This window comes from Sander lucioperca, chromosome 22, assembly GCF_008315115.2.
Source record: "Sander lucioperca isolate FBNREF2018 chromosome 22, SLUC_FBN_1.2, whole genome shotgun sequence".
Taxonomy (NCBI): Eukaryota; Metazoa; Chordata; class Actinopteri; order Perciformes; family Percidae; genus Sander; species Sander lucioperca.
Window position 1 is genome coordinate 17,299,020 of NC_050194.1, and position 16,768 is coordinate 17,315,787.

General features: G+C 40.3%; 1 protein-coding gene across 3 annotated transcripts in view; it reads right to left on the bottom strand.

The window, feature by feature from the left end:
- Positions 1-16,768, bottom strand: part of LOC116061150 (disks large homolog 5-like) — a 37,056-nt gene that overhangs the window by 2,282 nt on the left and 18,006 nt on the right. For 2 of the 3 annotated variants that reach the window (XM_031315079.2, XM_031315078.2), the window contains exons 9-33: positions 15,987-16,171; positions 15,735-15,860; positions 15,346-15,478; positions 15,103-15,227; positions 14,543-14,718; positions 14,227-14,330; positions 13,643-13,735; positions 12,579-13,535; positions 12,321-12,444; positions 11,969-12,113; positions 11,326-11,447; positions 10,402-10,485; positions 10,157-10,316; positions 9,795-9,872; positions 9,075-9,237; positions 8,857-8,990; positions 8,224-8,388; positions 7,797-7,980; positions 7,036-7,184; positions 4,971-5,141; positions 4,673-4,869; positions 3,962-4,105; positions 3,612-3,739; positions 2,967-3,076; positions 597-706 (exon numbers count right to left, since the gene is read on the bottom strand). In XM_031315079.2, the coding sequence (XP_031170939.1) occupies positions 597-706; positions 2,967-3,076; positions 3,612-3,739; positions 3,962-4,105; positions 4,673-4,869; positions 4,971-5,141; positions 7,036-7,184; positions 7,797-7,980; positions 8,224-8,388; positions 8,857-8,990; positions 9,075-9,237; positions 9,795-9,872; positions 10,157-10,316; positions 10,402-10,485; positions 11,326-11,447; positions 11,969-12,113; positions 12,321-12,444; positions 12,579-13,535; positions 13,643-13,735; positions 14,227-14,330; positions 14,543-14,718; positions 15,103-15,227; positions 15,346-15,478; positions 15,735-15,860; positions 15,987-16,171 (4,267 nt within the window). The remainder of the gene's footprint in view (positions 1-596; positions 707-2,966; positions 3,077-3,611; positions 3,740-3,961; positions 4,106-4,672; positions 4,870-4,970; positions 5,142-7,035; positions 7,185-7,796; positions 7,981-8,223; positions 8,389-8,856; positions 8,991-9,074; positions 9,238-9,794; positions 9,873-10,156; positions 10,317-10,401; positions 10,486-11,325; positions 11,448-11,968; positions 12,114-12,320; positions 12,445-12,578; positions 13,536-13,642; positions 13,736-14,226; positions 14,331-14,542; positions 14,719-15,102; positions 15,228-15,345; positions 15,479-15,734; positions 15,861-15,986; positions 16,172-16,768) is intronic. The other variant, XM_031315080.2, reaches the window with a different exon arrangement.

Here is a 16,768-nt window from a genome sequence, read left to right on the forward strand (position 1 = left end):
AACCTTCAGTGCTGTCGGAAACTCACATTGGTTAAAGTAGGCCGTATTCAAATTTCATACTTGTTACCAGGAACTTATTGTAACTGTGTTTGCTAGATGGTTTGCTCATTTTATTTGTGTATTCTGGTTTCTTTTTGGTATAAGAGACCCTTTCTATGCAACAGACTCTGCCTTAAAGGGCCAGTTCACCCAAATACCACTTACCCGGACTGATATCTGTGCAGTTAGTTTTGGTTTTATTTGATGTTTAGTTTTGAGATATCAGCTGCTGAGATTTCTGCCACCATCGCAATAGAATGGAGAAGTATTTTATTTTTATTTGTAGTGCTTAAAGGTCTCATAAAATTACAATTTAAAAATCGATCTGCGCCGGTAATACAAGGGTTAAAAAGATGAACTTTTATTTACACACTGGTGTTCAGCTCTGCAATAACACTCAAATTGTTCATCATATACACATTTAATACCTGATGTAGTACATTTATAGAGCACCATGGATGTCTCTATAAGCTCAAAATAATGACTGTTGTTACTGCATTTCCTGTATTCATGCTATCTTTAGTACATCAGAGAGAAAATAAGTAATTTCCACCAACCTGTGAAGAAGCGGCTGTACTCCTGCTCTATTTTCTGTGCTACCTCATACTGCTCCTTGGAATGTTTCTGTGAGAGTTTATCCCGCAGGTACAAAGGGTCCTTCTGCTCTCTGAAGAGAAAACATCAGCATCCTTGAAAATCACACTTCACACACTGACTGCTTCTAGACCCTGGTATTGCACCGTGTTACGATTCTGCGTTAATCAAAACTAGTAAATCATTTTTGAACATGGGTTCTTATTGAATCGCTTTAAAGTGGCTTGCTCTACTCACTCCTACAACATCTCCCATTCCATGTCTTGGCATTGTGATTGCATGATTGTTAAATGGATTCAAGCCTACCTAAAATTCCAATCTGTCTTTTGATGAGTGTGTGTGTGTGTGTGTGTGTGTGTGTGTGTGTGTGTGTGTGTGTGTGTGTGTGTGTGTGTGTGTGTGTGTGTGTGTGTGTGTGTGTGGATGGTACAATTTGCATTGCAACAACTGCGTTGCATCAAGTGTATCTGTAGGATATGACTTCATACTGAGGTACTAGGGGGTGATATGGATAACATTGTCGGCATATGCGTGACAATACTGGTGTACTAATACTAATGTATTTCATGATTTTTAATACGTAAATTAATAAAAGAAAAATGTCCTGTTAATTCTTTTTTTATATATGTTATTTAGGGGTTTTCCTTTATTAGAGCAGCTGAAGAGAGACAGGAAATGGGTGAGGGAGAGAGGGGATGACATGCAGCAAAGGGCTGCATGTCCTGATAATTCTATTAAGAATAACTACAATATAATTAAGCTGAAACATTGAGCACAATGGACTAAAACAATCATAGTGTATTAAAGGGACATTTTAATATATATGGTATAGCAAAATCTCTAATTTATATCATCAAACCATACAACCTACTGTAGATAGGTGCTACCTACAGCAAGTCTAAACCACTACAGAGCCTTTATAAGATCTCTCTACTGCAAACCCTTCCAGTCCACTGGTTCACTCCATATGTGCACACAGAGTCATAGAAGAAGAAGTGACAACTTGTACCCCAGTCTTCATCCACTGGGAGCTGCTAAACTAACCTGGAATCCCACTCCCATCTCTCCCTGGCACTCTGTATGCAGCCAACATATTGGTCTGCTGATGCCTCCCAGAGGATTAAGAAACCCATGAAAAAGCCTGAGCTTGTGTCAATCGCTACAGAAGGCAGGCAGTGGGAGGTGCATTTGTGTGTATGTGGAGGCTGCGGCAGGCGAGTGTTTTAGCCGCCCAAACCACAAAGCGGAGCCACAGGCCCTGCGAGCTCTCCCTGGACAGCTGGCACTCAGCTGATGACAGCGAAAGCTTAGCAGGAATCAATCTCCAACATGTTAGCATGCTGCACCACTTCATAGATTTGTGCATGTGTGTGCACGTGTGGCCAAGAAAGCCCGTTTTTAAGCCCGGCATTTTATGACAGCAGCAGCAAAGGGCCACAGGTCAGAGTCGAACCCTTTACTTATCACTTATTTTGTGTGTGTGTGTGTGTGTGTGTGTGTGTGTATAAACTACCGGTCTTTGGTGTTTTTTGCCCCAACGTCTCCTACCACGCTTAGGGTTCAGCAGATTTAATCTTCCCAAGCGATTACAAATGAAAACGGAGAGGGATCTTTGAAATATCACAATCCTCCTATCAAAACCTCAGCAGGTGGTGGGAGAGAGCAGGCTGTGGATTCTGAACTAATGACACTGTGATCACATCAGCTTGATCAATTAGTTTTTGTTGTGTCTGCAGGATAAATATGATTATGAAAGCAACAAGACTTCTGCAGATGTCAATTTCCTGAGTGTCTGTCTCGATGGAAAGCAAATTAAATAAGAGTAATCAAAAATTATATTTCCTGGAAGGCGAACTGGCATCAACATAGATAAGAGCTATTATTTTTCTTGACCAAAACATTTTCCTGACTGGGAAAAGACAGCATTTATGCCAAATAATCTTTGTATCTGTTCCATTTTTGATTACACATGAACCTAATGTCCGATCAGTTAACTGCAAAATAAGAACATGTAATTAAATTAGATGCTACAGACACTACAGTATATGTTGAGGAGATGTGTGCATTAATAATTCATATTTTGACATTATTTTTGGCCTAAATGTCTGTTAAAAATCACATTTTCCAAACATATTCTCATAAACAGCCTCCAGAACTAAAAGCTTTGGGTGAATGATTTTCTCAGCATGTCGTTGAAGGATCTGAACTTCAAACTGAAAGTTTGGTAAACAGCAGTGGCACCAAAACACAAAGCATGCTTGACATACACTTGACATGTCTTCAGACAAGAAAGCAACTGAAACAAACACCTTTCAAGTCATGGGATTACTCACTTTATCTGCTTGGCATTTTTGTAGCGAATGAATATGACGATTGGGTAGATGTGAACGCTGTGAAGACGCTCGATGGCATGAGGGGCAATGTCAAGTAAACAGTGACAGTCCTATGAGAAAAAAATGACAGCAAAAGAAGAAGAAATGGGGGGTGGTTCATAGCAGCATGTTGCAAAAAATATGCCAAATGACTAATATTTGTTTCTCATACTTTGCAATGTTTTTTGGATTCATAATTAACATCCAACATAAAGTTGACATTGAAGCCGCATTTTTTATTTATTAAACTCAGGTCAAGCACAAAATAGTACACATAACTGCTTGACTCCAAATTTGGACAAATCATCATCAAAAACCATTAAAAGAAATCCTTTATTTTGATCAAATTGGCAGTTCAGCCATATTTCATTAATTATAGACAATTCATTGCATCTGAATACTGATGCACAGATGTGCTGTTACGAGTCCTTTAGATCTAGAGAGACTTAGTTCCTAATTGCAATGAATGTTACAAAGACAGCAGTGCACAAACTTAGCAGTTATAAAACTCAACAAAGACACAATTGCTATCAATCTTCTAGTCCACAGATTCATATTGACAGATCTCGTATGCAGTTTGATCCACAGTGAGATGAATTTACGTACCTTCTCGGTGATCTCTTTTATTGATGCTACAGTTGTCACATCAAAATGGCCGCTCCTCCGTTTGTAGTCGATGAACACACAATCCTTTACTCCCCGCTCTATTGCCTGCTGAGATGCCTTCATAATCTCTGGAAGCAAAACAAATTAAATTTTGAAAAATTGTTTAATTCACACTGATTAAGTTACCTCTACTTGTTACATGAATTTCATCTTTAATTTTCTAACTAAGAAGCTCTTAGTGAAACCCCAATCTGTATGACAATGATAGACACATGTTAAATCCTTCATGAATAAATAAATAAATAAATAAATAAATAAATAATAGACTCATTCTGTGTGTACAGACTCACCAGGCAGACAGCGACAGAACTGGGCAGGAGCCTCCTTCACCAACATGTCCTTACTGGCCTCCACTAATGGACCCAAGATCAGCACCGGTCTGGGGAAAGAGCACTCCACCCTCTGAACCCGCTGGTACATCAGGCTGACACCATCTGAGCAGGAAATACAGAAATACAATTGGTTACAAAATACACAAGAGGGCATAGAGATACAGCTGGCCCTTATTTATCTCAGAGCATTTAAACAGCTACGTTTCAGCTCAATGAGAAAAAGTTCAGACACTTAAGAGTTTTAGAAGATGAATACAACCTGTTCTAGACTCTCTCGTTCAGTACATTTATTTATGGCTGTATATGTAATTCTCTTTTCTTTACTTATTTTTCCGCAAATCTAATGTTTGCCATAAACTGGAGATGCAAGATCATCAACCCACAGCAAAACCAGATTTGACTGTTCCTTACAATGAATACCGTTATTTTGGAAACTCTCAAAACTCTGGAGGCTCCCTTTCTGCTAATAAATCTTTCCTTTTATTAACATTAGAAATGTTGACAGCAGGAATACTTCTTCCTCTACTACTGTGACAAGGTCACTCTGGAATACTTCTTCCTCTACTACTGTGAAAAAAGGTCACTCTAGGACCCACTATTCTCATCAAATCATTACGATGCTTTCCTTGTGCCTTTCTGATGAAGCTGCTTCAGTAGATGATACCTCACCTTCTGTGATGGGTAAAGAATCTATGCTTATGTGGTCCAGAGCCATCAGATCCTTCCCGTCTTTGGAACCGCTGCGTTTGTGCTTCAGCCTCCGGCGGAAAAAGGATCTCCGTGCAGCGGCCGACAGAGTCTTGCTAGTGCTGTTATCGTCTTTCATATCGGCCATGCCGTGTCTCCTGTAGAACTCCTGGTCCATCCTTAGGGAGATATATCAGCATATTCAACTGTAATCACACTTCTGTTCTTTAACAACGCTTGATAATGTGTAAAAGTAGAGTAAACTATAGGCTGGACTTACATGTATTTACTTGGAATCTGCCCCTTTTCTAGCTTCTGTGCATTCTCGTTGAGTTGCCAGGCCATCCAGTAGCCAAAATTGCCATTTGGTAGCGTATCTTCAACATACAGGATGTCATCTTTCTTAAAGCTCAGTTCCTGCTCTACCTCTGCCACCCTTTCATAAAGTGCTCTGACAAGAAATGAACAATGAAGCAGTTATGATGAATACATTCCTCTGACCTCTAAACAAGGACATAACAGATTGGGAGACAATTTCACAGAAGGTTATGAACATTAAAGAGCCTATAAAATAGATTATGTGCTTAAGATTCAACCCTTTCATAGATTCAGATTTAATTCAGTCTCAACCAAAAACACAAATCACCAAAACGTGGTATGAGAATTCCTTTGTGTCTGTTTGGTTAGGCCTCTTCGACATTGCTAAAGTTCATCTGTAATCTATCATTTTGAACTTTTGGACAGTTATAATGGCTTCAGATCAAACTGCTCAACATCACTGGCAATAATTGATTCAATTGAGGAGATTACAAATGCAATAGACAATAAACAATATGCAACTGGAGTCTTCATAGATCTTAAAAAAGCCTTTGACACAATAAATCATAACATATTAACCAACAAACTGGAAAGGTTTGGGATCAGGGGGGTAGTATTGCACTGGGTGAAAGCTTACTTAAGAGACAGGAAACAATATGTGAATTTGGGAGACTATTCATCGCCATGCTTGGACATTGCTTGTGGCATCCCCCAGGGGTCAGTATTGGGTCCAAAACAGTTTCTTCTTTATATAAATGATATTTGCAAGGTATCAAAAATATTAAAATTAGTACTATTGGCAGATGACACAAATAATTTTTTTGTTCTGGGGGAAATTTAAAGGAACAACTGGATATTATTACTTTAGAAATGTGCAAATTAAAAAGGTGGTTTGACGAAAACAAACCATATCATTAAACTTCAGTAAAACTAAAATCATATTATTTGGTAATTGTAAAAAGAGTACTCAAGTACAGATACAGGTGGACGGTGTGGACATCAAAATAGTAAATGAAAATAAGTTTCTTGGTGTAATAAAAGATGACAAAATAAGCTGGAAATCTCACATAAAACATGTACACAACAAACTTTCAAGAAGCATTTCCGTACTCAATAAGGCAAAACACATTCTGGACCACAAATCACTCCAGATTCTTTACTGTTCACTTGTATTACCATATCTAAATTACTGTGCAGAGGTTTGGGGCAGTACTTATAAAAGTACACTATCATCACTATCAATATTGCAAAAAAGAGCAATACGGATAATTCATAATACCGGTTACAGAGAACATACAAACTCACTATTCCTAAAATCAAAAACACTGAAATTCAATTTATCTGGTTCATTTCCAGACGGCACAAATAATGTATAAAGCAATAAACAACATACTCCCTGGCAATATTCAAAACATATTTTTTAATAGAGATGGGGGATATAACTTGAGGGGAGAGTTCTTTTTGAAACGTCTTTGTGTTCGTACAACGTTAAAGACTTTTTGTATTTCTATACGTGGAGTGAAATTGTGGAACAGATTGAGTACACAGTATAACCCAGTTTAAAAAACGGTACAAAAATATGTTTTTCACAAAATACAGGGAGGAGGAAGGGTTTTAACCATTAGATTTATTTATTTGGTTGGTTACTTACATTATTTATTTATTTTTTTGGTCAATATATACACATTAGAAAAATGTCTTTACCTTATGGTGTGTAAATATACTTATAGGAAATTGTAAATAACGTGTTAAATATGATATAAATACTTTATGATGTAAACATTTACCTATTCATGATGACTATTATATAGTAGTGGAAAAGGGGGTAGGATTAAATAAGCTTTTGCTTCTTCCTATTCCTTTTCGGACATGTTAAATTAATATTTTGTTTGTTTTTGTGTTTTTATTATTTTTATTATTTTAAAATGTTCGAAATAAAGCATTCATTCATCATGTTACTGAAGGTTATGATGATATGTCTCATACTGCAACATATTTTTGGATTGTTTAATTAATAGTGAGTGTACCTTATGAAAAATCCATCTCCGCGGGACTCTTTGATGGCAGAGAGGTTGTCCACACAGTTCTGGACCTTGAATGTGATTGTTTCAGCTGGTTTCAACATTTCCAGGTAAGCCTCTTCTTTAGTTTTGTTCTTCATGCTGATGCCATTGTACTGTTTGGAAACATCAATTATACAGTTGACAAAAGGAGCTTGGCTGCCAACACAGAATGACTCATCATTTCCAGTAAAAGCAAGCCAAACAATGCACAAAAAAAACCCAGACGTTTATAGAGGGTTGTACTTTACTCGCCTATTTGCGACAAATGGAGCTAAAATGGAACAGTTCTTGAACTTTAAACTATGTGTCGCATGCCAGAAAGCCACCCACAAAGTGGATGAAACTACAGTAGGATGAGCAGAGCTTCTCTTTGTTTACACTTTTAATAGCATTTGTATTTAGCATGTTGTTATTTTTTTTTTCATGTACTCTCTCATTAAATTATGACGGTTTCCTTTGTTACCTTTGAAGTGATTGGCTCGGTGGTACAGGAAAACAAACAAATAATCAACATGGGGGTATGCTCATTCAATGAGACCGTGAGGTTTCAAATTTCGAAAGGTGTGGCGTAGGTAGCCAGGCGAAAACTCCTAGACCAGTGCAAAGGCATGCAGAGGTCATTATTCCCACATTGTGTCTAATAATGTGTTGGCACCAACTGCCCAAGTCATTTTTATTTTGCACATGACGTTCTTAGTTAATTAAAGTGATTTCATTGCAGGTACCTCCAGTATCAAATCTCCAGGCAGCAGGCCATCAGGACTCTTAGCAGGGCTATCATCATCCAGACTCTCAACAAAGATGCCGTAAAGGTTTCCTCCACAGACCTGAACTCCCAGCTCCACCTGGATCCTCTTCAGCCTCACCAGCCGAGGCTCTGCAGCCCGGCGGGTGCTGGAACCAGGAAGCCTAAAGAAAAACCTTTCAGTCAAGCTTTGAATTTGCCTGTCCCTCCACCTTAGCCCCACCACAATGCGTACCAATGGCTTTAAAGTTTATTTGTTGGCTACAGTAATAACAAATTGTCACTTATCACAAGACAAACAGGAAAAAAATGTCACAAGTGAAATACAAACAGAAAATGAAACACGAAAAGACACCAAACATAAAAATAGCAGTATCGCTGAGAACAGAAATATGTTCCCGTCCCACCTGAAGGAGTCTTGAGGGCTGGTGGCAGGAGTCGTCTGTTTGGATGGCGGCGTCATGGTGCCCTCGTCCTGCTCACTCAGTGTGTCGACGGTGGAGTGATTGTCCGGGGTGGTGGCTCCGCTGTCGCGGGGAGTCAGCTGGTTGCTGATGGACTCCATACGAGAACTAAGGACAACAAGAGAGGAGTCAAAATCTTTTCCAATCTTTGTAAAATTACTTAAAAATAAAGAGTATAAGTTTTGGAAATAAAGTAAATGTAAAAAAAGACAGGAGTTGAAATAAGGACACAAAAGCTGTGGCATACTCTGTGCACTGAATATTTACTCCATGTTTAGTGTTACTTGATATCAGTTTTGTTAATTTGGCACTGAAGTATGTTGTCGTTTGGTTGCATACTCCTAATATGTTTGTTTGCTGTGGACACAGCGGTATGTGTTCATGTATTAACAGTTTGCATAGTAGCATAACAGTCATCTTTTTTTTTTTACATTATACTGAAACAACCTTTACTGGTACTGTGCTGACAGGTTGTTTTTTTTTGAGAGAATGGTTCATTTGATGACCTGAAATTCACAAAATGAATCTGTGTTTAAAGTTATTTTTATTGGTGTTCTTTCCCCCTCGCCTTCTTACCCTGAACGAGAGTGGTTGCCCAGCTGAAACATGTGGGGATTATACTGAGCCAAAATAGTGACTGTGTCACATTGCTGCCCGATCACCAGCCGTGCCTGCTGCTCGTTGGCATTGCGAAGGTTGATTCCATTAAACTGGAAACAACAGTGATTCATTAGACACAGAAAGAAACAATAAACAACAGCTAGATATCTGTTGAAGTGTGGTGGCTGCTGTACCTCGAGGAGTTGATCGCCGTACTCTAAACGAGCTTGGTGTGCGATGCTGCCTGCTGTCACTTTGGACACAAATACACCCCCGTTCTCTCCACTCACAATGGAGATCCCCAGTGGTTCTGCTCCTTTCTGTACTGTCACATTGCGTGGCTCCTCCAAGTATGGCCTTCAGGGACAAAAAAGGGGAACATGCTCAACTGTAATGTTCTGACATCTGTGGGAAACCATGAGGCTGCTGGCAGGATGCAACATGCAACTATACTTGAGATAAACTCAATATAATTCTATACAAAATTCAAAGAAGCTGTTGCCTGCAATTGGACATTTCAATGCAATGTAGCTCTCCGTACTGTGATTTGCTTCTGACGATTTCTTTAAAGCAAAGATGCATTGCAAGCCTTCAGGTTAAACAAGTCTCAAAAATAAAGATATGGGAGCTGTGTGGGACGTGCCAAGTGGATTTCAGAAACCAACAAAGTCATGCGATCATACAAAATTCAACAGCATTCTGAATAAATAACAAGCGCAGTAAATATGATTACTTAAGGGATACACATCCATTAGCTCTTTTTATTAGGGCTATTGAACATTCAAACAAATCTAGCACCAGTGCTGCTACATTGTATATCTGCAGTGTGTACACAGAAGGTCTTGATATCCCTGCTCTAACAGCCTTGCAGGTAGTGCATATACTTTACGTTCTACAAGCAGCACAGGACAAACCTCAAGCTTCTTAAAGAGAGGAACTTGGGCTTTGCTGCCAATGGAATTCTGACAGAGGAAGTATTATAAGAGACAAATCTGAGAAGGAGATGGAGAGAGGAAAGACAGAAAAGTAATCACCCAAGGCAGGAGGGAAAGATTTCAAGTTGTAATGAACAGCAGAAAGGAGAGATATGAGAATAAAATGATAGATAGGTAGTCAGTGTTCTAATGCTATGAGGATGGAGGCTCACAGCTTTGTTTACTGCTTTACAAGCATTTTATCACAACGAAGCAGACAGAAGTACAGACAAATGGTGGAAAACACATCGTGTTCGGCTGAATGATGGCAGCATAACGACTCGGACGAGGGGCTGGCCTACCCATCCTTCCGCCTGTCACCAACTGGAGCAGGGCTGACTGATATCCTGGGCTGGGTGGAAATGGAGCTCTGCGACTGGCTGCTAGTGAAAGACGACGTCTCCAGGTTGACAGGGGACATTGGAGGTGTCAGGCTGCTACATTCTGAATGTGAGAGGGAGCCTGAAGTGGCAGAGGAGAAGGGCATGAATTCGGACTGCTGTGAATGCTCCTTATCAGATGATGTAGCTGCCAAACTCAACTGTACCTCTGTCAGATCCAGTGGAGCGCGGATAACGAATTGGAGTGATCTTAATGCGTTCTGCCCTAAACTGTAAAGTACTGGAGGAGCCTAAAGACCACAAACAGAGGAAACATATTAAAAGGCTCAGTTCACTGAAAATTACAAACAAAACAAAAAATAAATTTTCTCACTTGCCTATGTAGTTATTAAGCCATGCAGATACAGGGTTTCCCCCAGGATATTGCTTAATGAAGGTGGTCATTTGTTTTCCCCGACATTGCGATAGAATGCTCTGATGAATTACTACAATGATAATATATGATGTGGCCAATCAGTCACTGTCATCTCCTAAGTCAATACATCTTGTTGTCAATTTAGTTACTAGAAGGATCAGAGATTGTCTTTTTTATTCCATGTATTCTTCTTCCTTGTCAAAACCTGGCCCCTATATTACCCACAATGCAACTTGTGTGTGTTATACTAATAGCAGCTAACATAGCCTCAAGCCGCTTGCCTCGAGCAAAGATGAGGAAGGGCTACAGAGGTCTGGTAAGCTCACGTCTTTCTAACTCCACACCCCCAGATTTTTACATACTTACACTGGGAATCTCTGGGATTTCTACCATCATCCCACTACAATAGACGTGCAGTACAGGTGTGTGCTGAAAATAATGTCCTGGTTACTTACTACTTCCTTAAAAAAAAAGAAGTCATCCCTAGTTCACAGCGAGGTCTGTGTATTATCCAGAGTAACCGGGACATCGTTTCTGATATCTTCAAACACAAGTAATCAACCAAAACTATCTGCATGGCTAGACACCACTAAAAATAAGAGAACATTTGTCATTCCGGTAACCTGACTCTTTAAAACACGAAAATATATAAGAGTTAATTTACAGGACATATTATACAAGTTATGATTTGCCTAAACTAGGACTGCATACTTACCCAGTCTGGCACTGGAGGGCAGGGAGTTGGTACTATGTGGTGGTTGGCTGCAGCTCTTCTCAGTCAAGTTCCCAGTGCGCTTGTGGCTGAGGTCCAGGCTGAGGTGACCTTGATGTTGGGGGCTAAAAGTGGAGAAAAAGGCCTCAGTAAGTCCCCCTCCGGTCAATCAGTCAACCCAGAGCAAGATGTAATTTGCTACATGCCATGTGTTTATGAGATCTAGGGCAGGGTTGTTTTGTTCAATAAAATGCACCATCACAGGATTATTAAATTAATGTTGAATGTCAAAAAAATATAGGGCTGCAACTAATTAATACTAATAAGTACTTTTAGCATCAAATCATCTTCAAATCTATACAATGTCAGTGAATAGCAAAACATGCCCATCACAAGGTGGCATCCTCAAATGTCTTGTTTTGTCCAACCAGCAGTCCAAAACCCAAACATATTCAATATATAATGATATTAAACAGAGAACACCGAAGATATTGTGGCATGTCACAATGTTATTAGTAATACTTGTGCTTATCCTACTGTGATGAGTAAAACTGTCTGCTGTGAAAAAGAACTATTAGTGTGAACAAAGAAAAATGGAAGGAGTCTGGAAAATTAAAAAAAAAAAAAAACTGGCAGATGTTTACACCTTGTGTGTGAATGTGGGTGGATGCCTGAGCGGGGAGCTGGAGGACAGTTGTTGGCCTGGATCTCATGGCTCCAGGCGGTGTACACCGGGTTCCTCATCACTGCCGTCACAGCAGGACACGGGGCTAAACCTCGCTGTGCTGGGTCTGGAGGAACACACGGAACAAGATCAAACATCAAATCAGAATCAACAAAGACACTGTGATAAGAAGTAAAAAGGTACGGTCAAATTATATTTCCGTCCTACGTCTTCCATTAATTTCGATTGAAGCCTGAACGAAGGACAAATTCAAGCATGCGTTTCCTGGATGTAAAAGCAAAACAGAACAGGTGAAGTTGTTCAGATGACTTACGTGATGTGATGCTGCTGTAGCTGGGGGGTGCAAAGGGCATGCTGTACCGATTGGTTCGCATGGGAGAGAAGCGTAACAAGTCCATCGGCTCTGGGGAGTGCTCGTCATTAGAGAAACTCTGTACCTGCAACACGCAATCAAGGAGGGATTTATTTATTTTTTTTCGTATTTAATCAATTCATAATTTTGTCTATAACATGTAGAAACACGCACATCAACAAGATCAGTTCAGATAAGGCTGTATCTCAGTTACTGTACCTGCATGGGAACAGGGATGTGTAATGGAGTAACATTTCGCCGCAGTGCCGGTGCAGATTTTGGACGGTACCTCCTCTTCTGCCGCTCCTCTGCTCTGTGTCGAATCCCCTCCATGTCAGAAGGTTTCTTGAAGATGCTCTTGGTCTCCCCTGGTGGAGCATCAGTGTAATAGAGCTGGTTCCCTGCCTTCCCCTCGTCCTGCGGGCTTGTAGCTTGGGCTGGGGATGCTGGGGGAGTGCCGGTGGTAATAGTGGAGTCTGATGCCGAGCTGTTCTGCTGGCGATGTTTGAACCTGAACGAGTCACTCCTGGCTGGTGGGGTGGGAGGGGTCTGAGCGGATTCAGATATTGAGCTCTGTGGAGAGTGCTTGGGCATCTGAGAAAGAGACATGTAGTCCAGTTTCGGGGACGCATCAGGTCTCCTGAAAGCATTCACATCAAAGATGGACTTCCTCTGTTTGGCTTTTTTGTAGATGGAGAGCTGGGCACACTCAGAAACAGCAGCTCCCGCTATGACTTTAGGCCATGTGCCTCCACCAGACTTCGCCGATGAGCTCTGCACTCTGTCCACAGCTGTCTGAGGAGAGCTGCAGTCGGAGAGGACGGGGGTGAAGGAGCGATGGTGGAGCTCCTGCCTCCTGTAGCAGAAGTCGGGGTGGGGCTCTGAGGGACTGTGGGAGGTGGAAAGGGAGCGGGAGTGAAGAGAGCTGTTGGAAAAAGGCTTGAGGTGGCAGTGAGAACTGCTGCTGCTGCAGTCCATAGAGTCACCGGTATCCTGACACACTTCGTCCCCTCTGCCGCCCAAGTCACAGCTACAAATGTCTGTTTGTGTGGAGCAGTTGTGCTTGGAGTTCCTGCAGTTCCTGGCGTGGATCTCACAGGACTGGAGCCGAGAGATCTTTTCTGAGTCTCTCAAACCTTCAAATAAACTCTGGCCAGAACAGCTCTGTGGGAGGAACTGGTGATGAAGGGAGGTAAATAAAAACTTATTTCACTATACTTATTTTTTTAAACAACAAGATATTAAAGCATACAAGTGTGGGTGTGTAGGTCCGAGGACTTCACCTTCATGAGGGAGATGCTGAGAGAATCACGGCAGCTCCTCAGTAGAGACTCGCATTCAGAGAGCGACGTGTTATCGAGTGCAATGCCATTGATCTGTAGTGGACAAGATCAAAAAGATTCCAGCAGTCACGACGTGCCTTCAAAGACAACATACTATACATGTCATGTGTATACATGTGTGGGAATTACAAAGTTCACCAAGTGTGTCTGTGAACATACTGTTTCTTTCACTAATTATTCTCGAAGATGACAACATGCATAGTAAATGTGCAGTGTGCTGTTGTTGTAGAGTTGGTGGAGAAGAAAAAATCTTGGTGAAACATTTAGCCTTTTCCATTTTGACACTAGATGAAAATTTTCAATGTTGCTAATTTGACTGACATCCATTTGAAAACCTGGTAGTACAAAATGGTAAAATACATAAATTTCCTGTATACAAACTACCAAGACAGTACATTATGAAGATAAGTGCATTGTGTGCACTTCAAAGTATTGGTATATAGTGCGTTCCTTCCTTCTCATGGCATCAAATAGGCATCATCTCGTGTCATTTAACTTAACAAGTTTTTGGACAGCATACTCACAGCTAAAAGTCTATCTCCAATAGTAAGAGAGCAGTCTCTCGCAGCTGGACTGCCCGGAGCCAACATGGCAACAAACACTCCACTCTCCAAACCTATGCCACTGTCTGAGAGGTAAGACAGAAAAACAATCATATAACATTTCATGTTAACTGTCTATCTTTCAAAAAACATAAAATATGTAATCTATCTATCCATCATCAGTTCATTATTCCGTTTGTAGTACTAAATAAGATTAACAACTACTGAGTATTAGTTGCCTGTTTACAGCAGCATTTTAATAGTTTGGTTTATTTCTTAATTGGAGCTTGACGCTGACCTTTATGTCCAGCCAGGTTTATCTGGATTGGAGTGATGATCCGTCCTCCTAGTGACTTCCTTCTGCGAACCACCATATTGATCACTCCCTCACCGCTCAGCACAGCTTTGATCACCTGCTTCCTATCTTTATTGGTCAGGTCCACATCATTAATTTTCAACAACCAATCGTTTACCCTGCACAGAGAGAACCAGAGTGATGGTACAATGAATCAAATTCTCCAAAAGACAATAAGGACACAAATAAAATGTAGGACTGGATATTGAATCTCAATGCTTCTTGAGTTACGACCAAAATGTGACTGATGCATTAAGTATCAAAAAGTGTCAAGTATCAATCATGGCATTGAATCCTTTTTGCAGATTCTTAGGCTTTTTTTCTTTTCTTTGATCCGATATTTCTTGATTGAAAACGGGAAACTTTTTTTTAACTTAAGACAATATTTTATTTATGCAAACACACTGTATTTTTCAGAACCAAAAGAATATAGAAAAATGTCAAATGATACCCAACGCATACAACATTTGCTTTAATTACTGAGAAAGCAGTGAGACATTTACCTTAATCTTCCTTCAGCAATACTTCCTTTATCCACCTTACTGACAAATATGCCACAATCTCCTGGTAAATAAGGATCATTTACCCCTTCAGCAATATCAAACCCAAGTGCTTTCAAATCCATGTCCTGAATAAGACAAAACATAATTAATTTACAGTTTGATACTACATTAAAATGTGGTTCAGTCAAAGTTAATATAATTAATATACGTTAGGAAAATAACAAGATTCCCAGTGGTTCTTACTCTGTCCTTCTCAAATTCTACAACTTCCGTCTCCCACTCCATTGAGTCTGTGTCGATGGCTGAATCATGTGAACTGTGAGCCATCAGGTGACGAAACCGTGCTTCCGTTTCCAACTGGTCCTCCATCTTTTCTCTGCAGGACACATAAAATGTGTATCTCTTAAATTAGTACAGTCACCTTTAAAAGTAATTTTGCTCAGTCAGTAACATACGTCCTCCACTGGGTGGCACAAAAGATCTGGTATGAAATCATTCTGGATCACCAAAACAAGAGGAGCACAGACCGAACCAATTAGAAACTTAGTGAATAACATTCAACCTAAAAAATGTGCAGAAAATGAGCCTGTCAAAAAGTTACAAAAACAAAAAAGTCTGGAGGAATGACTCACTTTAGTTCTTTGAGTTCCCGCGCAGCGTTGTTCTTCTGCTTCCTCGTGTCATCCAGATTCCTTAGAGCATCTGCCAGATCACTCACAGCTCTGTCCCTCTCTCGCCTCAGGTTGTCACATAGCGTGCTGACAGATGTAAACATTTTCATACAAAATCAGCGTCAGACAAAATGTAAACAAATCTATTTTCATCCAAGCCTTTCTTTACATGCAACATAAACACAACAGACATCTTTTGAACACACTCCTTACCGTATGCTCTCCCTCTCTGCCACTATCTTGTCCCTCTCCTGAAAGGCCCAGTCTCGTCGGCACTTGGCTACCTCGGCCTCTTGCACGGCCTCCTTCAGCTCCTGAGAGATGGCCTCGTACTGCTTCCTAAGCATCTCGATCTCCTTGTTGGCTCGTTCCATGTCCAGGGTGACGGAGTCTTGTTTCTGGAGGAGTTGAAGGAAATGTAAAATGACGAGTGTGAACGTAGGGCTGTACAAAGGGTGTGAGCAGCAAGGTGCTTTTAATCTAATATTGAGCTTGATGTTATGGTAGACTCATTATATAAAAAAAAAAAAAAAAAAAAAAAAAAGGACTTAATTTGATCATTTTACAGTTTGTGCAACTTCATACATTTTCCCTGCAAGAAATATTTTTGCTCCAACACATGTATGAGACACTTGAGTCTGTGTTCATCCCAACATTAGCAGTGTATAAAAGAAAAGGCAGTCACTTAATTCATTTCTATGAGATCACAGCACTGGCTCAGCAGGGGTTCTGATGTACAGGCTCCGGCACAAAAAAAACAAGAGTTTTCTGGCAAAAAGTTGAACCTGGCTCAACTTTTGCTGCAAAGCAATGTAACATCATCCGGAAACTCATCATAGGGGCCAATCATATACATGCAAACACATTCCTGATGGATCACTTTATAGGATGAATGATGTAATTCTTCTTTAAACCTTCAATCATTGTCCACAGTAACTTTGCAGAGAGTACAATCGTGTGTTGTGGTATTATAAAGCCACTGTGCAGTTTTTTTA